General features: G+C 31.7%; 1 protein-coding gene across 4 annotated transcripts in view; it reads right to left on the reverse strand.

The window, feature by feature from the left end:
• LOC127713007 (uncharacterized) overlaps window positions 1-13,523 on the reverse strand; it is a 33,406-nt gene extending 19,883 nt beyond the window's left edge. For 2 of the 4 annotated variants that reach the window (XM_052219601.1, XM_052219598.1), the window contains exons 1-8: window positions 13,371-13,444; window positions 9,807-9,929; window positions 8,825-8,864; window positions 8,372-8,491; window positions 7,746-7,803; window positions 6,434-6,543; window positions 3,649-3,777; window positions 741-767 (exon numbers count right to left, since the gene is read on the reverse strand). In XM_052219601.1, coding sequence (XP_052075561.1) covers window positions 741-767; window positions 3,649-3,777; window positions 6,434-6,543; window positions 7,746-7,803; window positions 8,372-8,491; window positions 8,825-8,864; window positions 9,807-9,848 — 526 coding nt within the window. In that variant the 5' untranslated portion in view covers window positions 9,849-9,929; window positions 13,371-13,444. The other 2 variants (XM_052219599.1, XM_052219600.1) reach the window with 2 other exon arrangements.
• Between the last annotated feature and the right edge of the window lie 365 nt (window positions 13,524-13,888).

Here is a 13,888-nt window from a genome sequence, read left to right on the forward strand (position 1 = left end):
ACAAACAGACAAATAATTGTACAGATGGTAAGCAGATCCTGCTCCACATGTGGTACCCGTCGTGTTGCTTATGTTATTACAAATCCGGTAAATAGTCTAATTCGGTAGGTTAATTTTGTGAAAAGGGAAGGGTATTGTAGTTACGACATAAGGAACATATCGGATATCATCTGTGAAACGGTTATTCCATAACGGTCAACCAACTCGTGATGGCGTCCGTAAAATTTACGAAGGAATGATTTCAACTTCACCATGTAAGTTTCTAAGTTCTAAAAATCTTAAAATTATATCTTATACATATATAAAGTCGAAAAGGATTAAACTATTGTAATTTCTGGAAGTCATTTTTCATTTTTGTTTTGTTTGTCCCTTTACTATGAATAGCAAACGAAAAAAGGATAACATAATATAACATAATAAATATATATTTTCATTTTTGCAAAAGGAGGGGAGTCAGAGGTTGCCACATTTAGCATTGATTAACCATTAAATACGGTTTCTGGAAACACTATACATAAATGTAATGAAACAAAGATGTAGAATGAGCTACCTAACTATTTCTACTCTTTCCTGTAAATGTTTTACCTTTTGTAAAAACGAGGCATGCAATACCAAAGTGGCAATCAAAAATCAAGTCGATAATACCATGGCACAATCTTATTATTTTGAACATTAAAAACGTTGAAAGTACTTCATACATCATCTACTAACACCTGTAACATAGAGGGAAAGACACTTACTATTCGATACATCCCTGTATGATAAACCTACAAAAAAAGGAAAAGAAAAATGCAATAATTTTATCTGATCAATGTGATTATAATTATAATTAATAGACACAATGACTTCTCAAATATGAATTCCAAAATAAAAAATAAAAAATTATAATTGTCGAGAGTCGGAAGCGCTTTTCTGTCTATACATATTAGAAACGCTGAAATAATTATTTATATTAAAGGGACATTAGCTACGAGAAATAATAAAAAAATGATTTTATTTTTGGTTCAATCATTATTGACAGTAAAAGAAAGGCAACAGTAGTATACCGCTGTTCAATAGTTACAAATCGATTAAGCGAAAACAAACCCGGGTCACAAACCAAAACTGAATGAACACATCAACTATAAGAGAAAAACAACGGAATAACAGAAACACTGAACTGCTACAAAAACAAACGCCAAAATACATAAAAACGGACTATTCGATAACAACTGTCATATTCCTGACTTGTTACAGGACATTTTAAGAAGAAATGGTGGGTTTAACCTGGTTTTATGAGTAGCCAAACCTCCCGCTTATATTGTTATAGTATTTATAGTTACTTATTTAGTGTTATATTTAACATTGCCATAATAGCGCGAGCTTTGGCTAGCCACACAACCAGGTTCAACCCACCATTTTTTCTTAAAATGTCCTGTACCAAGTCAGGAAAATGGCAGTTGTTATCTTATAGTTCGTTTCTCTGTGTGTTGCATTGTCGTTTGTTTTTTTTTTTCACTTCAATGTTTCTGTTGTTTCGTTGTTTTCCTCTTATAGTTGATGTGTTTCCCTCGGTTTTAGTTTGTAACCCGGATTTGTTTTTCCCAATCAATTTATGACTTTCGAACAGCGGTATACTACTGTTGCCTTTATTTACATACATTTAGAAAATAAGAATAGATTTCAAACCTCATACGATAAGACATAACACACACTATCAAACCAGACTTACAAAAGAAACATCATAACCTAAATATATGAATGATAGATGTATAAATACCGAGAACTAATAATTCGCTTTTAGCAACAGTTTGATTCAATTTTGTCAAAATAAGCAAAGAAACATCACTGAAGAAGTATTCACTTGCGAGTGCATAATTCGACCTCATTCAATCCGTATGCATGTGACCCTCAATTTTACTTTAGCTACAGAGGGGTTACGCAAAAGCTAGTCGTTCACACCTATTAAAAGGAAAGAATGTCAACATTGAAAGTGAAACATGAGAAAACCATTTGGTAGACTGATTCATATTATCGAGTACATGCATCGGTTATTGTTTTAGACTTTTATGATTTAGATATACGTTTTAGTATGTTATAAATCAAATTCGAAAATTCGGGTCAAATCGGTGAACATGAATTTGACAGCTAATGAGAGACAAATTTACTACAGCTATGTAATCAGTGATTCGGTACTGGCATGATTTCTGACATATTTTTTTCCAATAAGTAATAAGAAATGACTAAGACACTAAGGTTCCAACTCACTTAGACAAATATGAACTTAGATGGATTTAGCTTTTCTTTTAATAGAAATAAGAAGATGTGGTATGAGTGGCAATGAAACAAATCTCCATCCAAGTCACAATGTGTAAAATTAAAACAATTATAGGTCAAAGTACTGCCTCCAACACGGAGCCTTGGCTCACACCGAACAGCAAGCTATAAAGGGCCCCAAAATGACTAGTGTAAAACAATTCAAACAGGAAAACCAACGGTCTAATCTATATAAAAAACGAGACACGAGAAACACTTAAGAACCACACCAACAAACGACAACCACTGAAGCAGGTTCCTGACTTAGGACAGGTGCAAGCAAATGCAGCGTGTTACAACGTTTTAACAGGCGCCAACCTTCCCCCTAACCTGAAATAGAAGTGTAACATTACAACATAGAAAGACACACTATAAAATATCAATTGAAATGGCTCAACTCAATTAAAAAGACATATTAACAAAAACAAGTAAACATACACTGAACGAATAAATTTTATCTATGACACAATGTCAAAAAGACAACTATAACCTTTGACAAAAATGGCGTTCAATAAATAACATACACAGGTAAATTTAAATATAATAATTTTTGTTGTTAGGAGTACGGAGATATTTTTTACAAAATAAATAAATTTGTTGTTCATAGTACGAGAACAGCAGTGAAAATTTATTGTCATGCACATTTATGTCATATAGCTCCAAATTGTCTACGTATTTATACATCCCTTGCTTTCATATGTTTGGGATTGAGCATTCCAGATGAAGGTAAACACGAAAAAGCGTTCCGGACGCAAAACATTTATAAAGTTTTATTCAATTTTTTTTTACATCTTTCGGCGACCTCATGCGCTAAGTATGTAAAGCAGAGGCGCTAGCCACTAACACAATCCGATCACCAAAAGACGAAGTTTCACTGGAGTAGAGTTATCTTTGCTTGTCACGAAAGTTTTTAAAATTAGTACATGCCTTATACGTACACAGTGTTGTTTACGGTTTATGATCTCAGTCTGCTGAATGCACGTGCATCTATATCTGATTTATATATAGATGTCAATATAATTTATACTTCTCTATATATATAGTGAAAGCTCTGTATAACCGTCAAGCTAGTTTTAGTGTTTTAAAATTTGTATTACGTTTTAACATAGATTTACGCAATATGTCGCTAGACAAACTCGTTAAAATAGGAAAAGCTCCGTATAACATTTATCTCGATTATTCTTAAAACTACGGTTTCAGCTGTCTCCTTATAATGATTACGTCCTGATTACTTAAAAGCTTTATTGGGATAAAGAATAGTTGTTATAGTGGTCTTGGGCGCTAGGCCGTTAATGTTAATGATAAAATCATGACTTGTGTGTATTTATATTTATATGATGCACATTGTCTTACCTATGACTGAGGTGTCGGCATAACTATATACGGAACTATTCCGTTCAGAGCTGCTTTCCTGGTGATTTCGTCTGCGTGACAGTAAAGGACTTGATCTTGAAGCAGAAGTTCGTTTTCGTTTCTTCCGTCCTAAGAAAAGTTAAGCAATGGATGTAATTACAAAAAGGACTATACCTGTACTACTTTACTCAGTTTTTTTTATAAAACAATATTGTAGTGTTTAAATTTTTACCGTCGTAATTGTTACTGTGAAAATTTTGAATAAACTGCAATAGATGGAGAGCAATACTTACAGTCAAGTCACAGTATCATCATTATTATGGATTGAGTTATCTAATGTGATATAAATCAACATATCATGAAAAAAGTTAAAACATATGTGAATTTTACAGTGGACTGTAAATTTTCTGCGACATTTTATTAAAATGCATCGAAATGACACTGTACGCACAACATGATGAACATCGGATATCAAATCGCATGTTATTGAGAAAACGCTGTGAAAAAAAAAAAATAAAGTGGTAGGGACAATTTTCACTCACATGGTCAAAATATGAATGTCGTTAAAATCTAATAGTATTCAAATATTGAAGAATGTCTATGATATTATCTTAGAAATTATCAACAATTTTAAAAATTTCAGCTGAATTAACATTTGTCAGTGTTTCATATTGCTGTTGAAGACAATGTTGCAAATTATACATGTTTTTTTCTTCAAAAAAATTGCATTGAAAGGACTTCTGTTAAAAGAGAGGAGAATGATATCAGAGGGACATTCAAACTCATAAGTCGAAAATAAACTGACAACGCCATGGCTAAACAGGAAAAAAGACAAACAGACAAGCAACAGTACACAAAACAACAGAAAACCAAAGACTTAGCAACACAAACCCCACCAAAAAAAAAAAGAATATATTGAGGTGATCTCAGGTGCTCCGGAAGGGTAAGCAGATCCTGTTCCACAAGTAGCACCCGTCGTGTTGCTCATGCAAGTACAAACCCGGTGATATGTCTAACTCGGTAGGTCACATTCGGGGGAAGGGGATGAGATTGTAGTTATGATAATTGGAACATATCCGTCGTCATCTGTGAAACAGATATTCCATAACGGTCAACAAACTCGTGATGGCGTCCATAAAATTTACTAAGGGATGATTTCAACTTTGCCACTTGAGTCTGTTTGTTGAAAAACACGTCCTCCAAACGTAACAAATATGTTGTCAATCAAGAAATCAAGCATCTTGATAATGTCAGTTTCAGAGAATTTTTTGTTTGAATCAGAGTGATTTTTTATAAAGTACGATTTATCCCTTGTAATAGGAATGGGGGATACTTGTATAAAGTGTAAAAAAGTCAAATGTTTTAATACTATTTCAAGATGAAAGAGTCTTATATTGTATGTACTCTACAAGATCTTTGGATTTTTTTAGTATCCACATCTGATTTACGCCACCTCTAGAATAGGTAGTTCACAATAACTTTGAAGCCCGGCTTTGGATGCAGATAAAATAGAAGTTAATAATTTAGAAAGAGGTTTCGTAGAGCACTTGGAAGACCCAGCAATATAACGTTGTTTGTAAGGACACTTATGTAGTTTAGGTATCCAATACAGTGAAGGAAGATCCAGTTCTTCATCTTTGGTTGAAATTCCAAAGGAACATAGAACAGACCTATGATTATCCAGGATTCTGTCTTTGGTAAGTGTCGCGGGGGTACATTTATATGTTGAGTTTCTAAGTGAATTGTCAATACCTTATTCATTTATTCAGCAGTTTATGTAATTTGATTTACATACAAAAGCTATGTTATTTGGGACTTTATCTGCGGAACAACAACAGATTTTTCATGGAGGTAGGACAGGTGTTTTCTTTAAAGATTGATGTAGCATTGGTGTCCATAGACCTATTTAGTTAGGGTTAGGGTTATTAACAAGTTAAATAAATTCGTATTTGTAAGACGATATATAGTATAGAAATAAGGAGATGTGGTATGATTGCCGATGAGACAGATATCAACTTACTTAGTGTTTGTCTTTTCGTCGTTTTACGTTTTTTGACATGACATTGTCAGTTTGTTTTCTACTTATGAGTTTTAATGTCCCTTTGGTATCTTTCGCTTTTCTTTATCTTACCACACAATTTTGGTTTTGGTTAATGATGTCCATCTTATACATTTGTTTGTATACACAAATTGCCAACATCTGTCAAAATTACATTTTTGAACGATCGTTTAGCGTTTATTATTCGGTTATATGTTGGAAAATACACAAAAATCGTGGTAAAATCATAACAGACACATTTAATTCTATGAAACTGTGAAGATTAAAGGACGTTTTTAAAATGACCTTGGTGAGTAATAAAATCACGGAAATTGGCCCTATAAACGGTTTGTACGAACGACAATTCGTTTACTTGTATAACATTCAAAGCTTTATGAAATTCATATTTCAGACTTCTTAACATTTTACTACGAAAGTCTAGAAGGACCATGCGAGATCCGATATATCGAAATTCAAAATTAAATATCCGCAGTTCAAAATTCGAAATTCGAAATTCGAGATTTATATCTTTATTTCGAGATCCGAGATTTCTCTTAGTCCTTCATTATTGTATTATATATATATATATAAAAGTAAGATAAAGATATACAAGTTATAGATGACTTATGCCTATATTGTTAGCTAAAAAGTCTTTCATCAACATTTTAAATAGCTCGGTTGGTTGTAAAAATCTTTTAAGAAGTAAAATTAAATCATTTTATTAACAATTACAAAGCAAATACATACCCCTTTTTGAAATAAATACTATGAGCACTATTATACATATAATTACTAAAGTTGCCAGTAAAATAGACACTACAATAAATGGAGTTGTCAAAGTACTATTACTCGTCTGACTAGAAATAGAAAGTATCATACATGCATTAAAACAACCATTATAACATAAGATAAATTCGCACATTATTTGAATACTTTAATCTTTTTTATTCGAGTGTTACCGATGAGTCTTTTGTAAACGAAACGCGCATCTGGCGTACAAAATTTTAATCCTGGTATCTTTGATGATTTTATTCCTGATTTCTTAGACGTTTCTTTCCAGACATTTAATATTTTTGTAGATTCAGAATGTTTTCCTACCTCCAATGGGTCTATTGATTATCATGAATCACATATAATAACAAAAAATGATTGTAACAGGATGTTGTTACGAGGTCTCCCATAACTATGAACCCCTACGGACTTCCCCCTAGTATTTATTCAATTCACCTTGTAGAAATTATATGGTGTAGGGGTGAGGATCTTAACCATTTACAAATTATAAGAACATTATCATATGACAGTGGGCGAGGATGACCCCTCGGGACTTCTTTTATATTTCATTTAAAATATCTTTTCATGTCAAACCAGAAAATATATGGTTTAGGGGTGGGGATCTTGACCACCTACAAGATATTTGAGCATACATAAATGACAGGCTATAGCAGGAATCACTTCCCCGGGCAAGGCGTCCGGTGTCGCTTCTTGGGTGCCACATGTGTAGCACCTGAGATTATGCCCGGTTTTGTGCGTTCTTGTCGCTAAGTCGATAATGTTTCTATGTTGGTTTTTTAGACTGTTGTTTGTGTCTTGGTCTTTTTTGTTATTTGCAATTGTATTGTCAGTTCGTTTTCGACTTATGGGTGGTTTCCACCTCTCTTTTTGAATCATGGGATTCCCTAAGAGGTTTTCCATTGGTTTCTATATTTAAAATTAATAAACGAGATTCAAACATCGGTGAAGTACTGTTGTATAAATATGTACATCACTCTTACTGAAAAAGATATTTCATTTACATCAACGAACTTGTGTGCGACAAAACCATTTCTTTCAAATTACTAATCAGAAGAATTCATGATGAAGTGGACTTATTATCTTAGTTTCCCCTTACTGGCAAGAAGTAGGACGTTTGGTTTGTTTTATTTCAAACAGGTGCATGCTATGAATTAAATACTTACACATCTAGGTACCCCATCCCGCCAAACACACACACACACTTATTAACACTATCAAAGGTAGAGCAATTACATCACGAAACATTAGTCAACCTTTGTGGAAATACCTTTTGTTTTTGTAACAACTTTCCACATCATCGTCAGCAGTACATGGTTTACAAGAACCTGAACAGACAAAATATAAGTTTAAGACAAAAACCAAACATTCGCATGAAGCAGAATTCCACCAAAAAGATAAAAACACAATACACAAAAAGCATCAAAACTGCAAAAAAAAACTTAAGGGTATATTTTTGTTTTACAAAGGAAGCTTGTAATGCCTTGTTAGCAAATTTCTATATTCACCTGTTCTTCAAAGCTTGTGATCGATGATAGATTAGGATGTGACAGCTTCGTATTTTCCCAAAAAGCAAAGAAAAATATTGCAGACCTTTATATTTGAAATATGTCTTTATCATATAAACATATCTGACAATCATATAATTAATATGAAAATATTTGCAAATAAAGGATATTGTTTATTCAATCATGACACAAAATAAGTGTTTGTGTTTTAAGCAAAATCCTTTTGAACGTAAAATATTACTAAATTTTGACAATGATAAGTCTTTGCACTAAAACAAACATGCATTAATTAAAACTTGCGTTGGGAAAACTTGTTTGTAATGAACATTGACATTAAGAATATGTTGTATTTTTTCTGGTGTTATATCTATAATTTATCACTATTTACCATTCCTTGTCAGTATGAAACCATTACTGCAGTTTTTCTGGTCACAGTTGTTCGGATCTTCACCATAATATCCGCGGCTTAGATCACAGGTGCATTCCGACACATTCCATTTTGTCTTTTCTTAATGTTAAAATGAAATAAACTTCAAATTAGTAGTAAATATAATTTGAAATTAAACGTTACATTTCTAAGTAGAATCTACTGAATTAAGAAATAAGAAGAAGTGGCATGATTGTCAATAACACAAATATCCAAGCAAGAAGTGATATTGTGAAAAAATCTTGCCCACAAATAATATCCCTATTTGTCGTCATTAACATATTGCTCTTGTGTATTGAAATCTGTTATGGTCTGTTATCAAAAACAATCTCGTGTGTTTTTTTTTTATCTAATACAACAATGTCTTCTTTTACAGTATGTTTTTTTTTTAAATATATATAAAGTTCGTTTTACCTGGGCATGTTTGAAGTGAACTTACAATCCTGGTGACGAACTGTAATAAAACAAAAACTATATCACATGATATAATGATTACTGATGAATATTCATTTAGCATATTTAACCTGGCCAAATTATGTGTTTCCCCCAAATCAAGGGTTATCATAATAATTTAAAATTCTTTGTTCCTTGTTGAATCTAGTGTTATGGTCGAGTTTAAATTATATTTTTTTGATGACTTTTGAAAAGATTTATTCAGTACTTGTTCCGACTCGGGACGATGCAGTGCTTGAAATAATAAATATACACATTTAGTGTGTTGGCCTGTATATGTTCTCTGATGTATTATCTGTGTGTTTCTGTTCCGTTGACATATTCCAAATCTCCATTTATTCCTATTTAGGTGTTGATGCATATAACATGTGCAAACAATGAGTATCATTAGACAGCTCAAAACAAATATCGCAAATTTGAGTTTTCCAAAATTTACTGTCTTCAATTGATCGAATGTTTTTGTGTCAAGCTACACTAACTATTGATTTAACCACCAATGCAGACAACATATATCAATCTACAGCTTACTTACTTTAGATCACTACATTAATAATAAACCGCATATAATTCAGTTTTTTTTATATACTACTTCAGTATTAGGTTAATGATTTGACATATATCTCAGACAATGAGGAGTCGTGTTCATCATTTTCAATTTGTATTCAGTGTCTAGAATTGTTTGACTGATGACATTTTCATGACAATGATTTTTGGGACTTTTTCTATATAAACAAACTGGTAACGACAAGATCACAATTAATTATTATGATAGTACTGTAATAAACTCCGATTTTACTATTACAAATTTTTTTTAATTTTGGTGCTTGTAACTTTTATTTATTGGATGGGAGGGGTTGTTGTAATCAAATAATTATCGGATGTTAATGCATGGAAATCTCGTGATAAAATCCTTTCTGTCACCTCGTTTGTTCCATGTACTCACCGTGAAGAAAATGATTATAGAGACTATTTTTGATTCCTTCATTTTGAAATCGATTTCAACATTATTAACACATCTTTAGTCCATAACCGGTCAGTCTTGTATCCCTCCACTAAGCTGGAGTTGCTGTGAATAGAACTTAAGAATAACAACCAGTGTTAACTCACCCTAACTAACAAATGGTTATTTTTACCTAAATAAAATTGAAATGGTCGAATATGTTGGAGTTGTCTAAGATCCATCAGTCGAATAAGATGGCTATATAATGGATATTGTAATGAAATAAATATGTGAACAATTTCTTACACACTGGAATGGATCAATCTTCTCAATAGTTTTTATATAAATGATTGTCTTTGTATTTAATATTGCGTTTGTTAAATTTTATAGTTTGGTCCCAAATATCTCCATTTTTAACCTGAAGGTAGAAAAACCTCAATGTTTCGAATTATTTACCAAAAATGTATGAACGGAAGATAAACGTATCAATTATATTTAGCATATATAATTACGTTTGTTAAATACTTTTACAAGATGAACAAGATGTATTTTTTCTTCAAATTCATAACCAATCAAATATTTTCAATGATTTCTCATTATTTGGATCATTGTATATTGATCAGAAAGAGATCATTCCTTGGAGTATTGTGTTTACGATGACTAATTTTCAATATGAAAACTAAGTTAGTCCTTTATTCCGTTGTGATGATATTTTATACTGCAACAGTGGTAGTATTTGCGTTATGTTTCCTTGACGATTATACCTCTGCTGGTAAGGTTGCATCTTTCGCCTTTCATTTGCAATAATGAAAACAATCTATAGCATATCAATGGGACAGATAGTATGTTACACCCAAGAGAAGGCAGATCACAATAGGAAATCATAATAACCGCTTTTTTAAAGAATAAAATAACAAAATTACCGAACTCCAAGGATAGTTCAAAACGGAAAGTCCTTTGTCAAATGGCAAAATCAAAAGCTCAAAAACATCAAACGAATGGAAAAACTGTCATATTCCGGACTTGGTACAGACATTTTCTTATGTGGATGGATTAAACCTGGTTTTATAGTTCGCTAAACCTCTCACTTGTATGACAGTTGCATAGAATTCCATTATATTGACAACAATGTGTGAGCAAAACAAACAGACATAATAAGTAAAAATGTAAAAAATTGGGGCAATTCCCAATAGGAAAACTTAAAAGTAAAATAACAAAAATATCGAGCTCCAAGGATAGTTCAAAACAGAGAGTCCTTTATCAAATGGCAAAATCAAAAGCTCAAACACATCAGATGAATGGGAAACAACTGTCATATTCCTGACTTGGTACCGGCATTTCTTTATGTAGAAAATGGTGGATTAAAGCTAGTTTTTTAGCTAGCTAAACCTCTCCCTTGTATGACAGTCGAATAGAATTCAACTGTATTGACAACAATGTATGAGAAAAACAAACAGACATAAAAGGTATAAATGTCAAAAATTTGGGTACAGCAGTCAACATTGTATTATAATAGATTCAATCCACAATCGTCAATTTCAAATAACACATTCGTTCCAGAAATGTGATTGTGGGGATATCATAGTGTCTTCTGTTTGCGATTTAAAAAATTACTTATGGCCTGAATAATGACTGGAGGTACAAGTTTGTTACTTGAATTTTTACTTTTATGCACTTTCAGGGACTTAAAACTGCCTCGATTTGTGCATTCGCCTCCATCTTAAACATGTAAATCCCAATAATACTTTTGCAAAGATTGTATATTTGACAGAACACTGGTCAGAATAATGAAACTATGCACATTTAGAGAGAATCAAACTTAGTCTTATAAAATATAAAATAGTTATTCAAGAGGAAACGATTTTCGTGTATTATCCTCTGCAGATTTAAATGAAATCAAATATACTAAGGTCTGTACTCATAAGGCACTTATTTACTAGGTAGTTAATAAAATTGGTGCTTCATCTTTATTCGTAGGACGACAAACATATTCGATGGTTGTCGTCAGCTTGGAACACACTGAAAATGACTGTGATTAAATGTGGGTAAGACTGACTTAGATTTTTGGCAGCCGCCTATAAGTCTAGTAAGCTGAAACGTAAAACAAAGATGATCAAATGTAGCATTATCAACCTGATATATGTAACTTTTAATCATATTTGTGCCCCTTGATTATAATCGACCGTTTAATAGTTGGAGTGTGAAAATGTTTATTTTCTACTGCACTATATTCTAAATATCCATATTCAATCTTCATTTGATATCATGTCACTAAAACAGTACAATTTTAAAGCATTTTAACGATTAATTACACTTTCAAATGCTATATAAAATTAAGAAGATAAATGTTTAGATATATATAGTTTGTTTTAAAACATAAAGTTCAATTTCACCTTTATTTGAAATACCTGTCCGTGTTATAAATTTTGGTGTGGTAAACGACGAATGAATAATTATTTAAACCTTAATTCTATAAATAGAAAATCGCCATGGTTACTAAATGCTTTTACGCAGTTGGGAACTACCAAACTAGTTTTAACAAGAACAGTAAATTATATTTTGTAAAATATGTTGAACTTTTGAAATCGAAAAGGAAATCAAAGGAACTTCACTATTTTTTGCTGTTTAAACTGATCAATTTGAGCAATATATTCAGGAATATAAATTGTACCATTTCTATGAAAGTTTTTTATGAAGAAGACATGGTATCTTGTGGAGAGTTGTCTCATTTGCAATCATACCACGTCTTCTTATTTCTATATGTTCAAATTTTTGCGTTAGTTTCAAGTTTCATCAGATAAATATTTATTATCGATGTCCGAAAAGTCAACTACATTAAACGGAAACAAATCAAGTTAGAAAAATGTAAAATACACAAAAAGAATATTATGTCCATTTCCATAAAACACTTTTACTGGACATAGTAATATATAAATTAAGGACTTTCATTCGGTCAATACGTTATAAATAGACCTGTTAGATTATATTGAACCTCGGACTTCGTCATCGGTCAATATAATCTGAATAGGTCCATATATAACGTATTGACCTCGTAAAAGTCCATAACTGATAAATATCCACCATTCGCGGTTAAAAACCACAATAACAGAAAAAAATAATGTGATGCGTAATTAACTTCACAAAACACGCAGTCTATATATGTTTATTGCAAGTAAATTGCAATTCATTTTTACTTACCTTAAAATGTAATGATACACTCATTTGACAAGGTCGTGCATGCAAGACTTATGCGGCATTGCTATTTCATACATTTTCATACAAACAAACACAAAATGGAAGAACAATGATAAAATTTCAAAGACTAAATACGCTCGAACAATGCAGGGGATTTAATGGTATGTTTGCAGTGCTAGCAATTTTATTACAAAGAAAAAAAATAACATTTCAACTTACTCACCACTCCAATTGTCGCGACCATCTTCTGTCGTCACTGTGATATTAGGAATAATTTGCAAGTGAATGACATCTTCTTGATACCAAAGAGTAAATGTATAGATTCCGCAATCCGTTACCAAACTAATATAATTCAGACAAAAAAAAACTTACCTTAATTAAACATGTAAGAATTTACCAAAATTAGTTTCATGTTCATGATGTTAATTAAGTTTGATAAAAGTAAGAAATGTGAATTTTACCTGTATTGAAATTTTATTTTTAAATCCATGTAATATCCTTTTCCATGGATATTTGAAAAACCAGTAAATGTTTGAATAATACGCCTACTGAACATTCGATATCATTTAAATGAATTCGTTTTATGAATGGATAAGGACTACTATGTGTACACACACAGGAAAAGGTAGCTTTAGCCTTGGTTTATTATATATCGTCCAAATAGAAAATAAAAAATATTAAATTGAAAATTTATATTGTTGAATTTGTAATTTCTAAATACATAACTACTATATATTGCTCATTCCATTTTAGTAATGATATTTAGTATTTGTAAAATAATTTTGCGGGTTTTTTGCAACAGAAAGATGGTTTCCAATGGTATTTTTTATTCGAAAGCTTATTTTTGCGCTGGCTATTTTCAAAACAAAATACTAGAAACGAAATTAAAC

This window comes from Mytilus californianus, unplaced genomic scaffold, assembly GCF_021869535.1.
Source record: "Mytilus californianus isolate M0D057914Y unplaced genomic scaffold, xbMytCali1.0.p SCAF_8, whole genome shotgun sequence".
Lineage (NCBI taxonomy): Eukaryota > Metazoa > Mollusca > Bivalvia > Mytilida > Mytilidae > Mytilus > Mytilus californianus.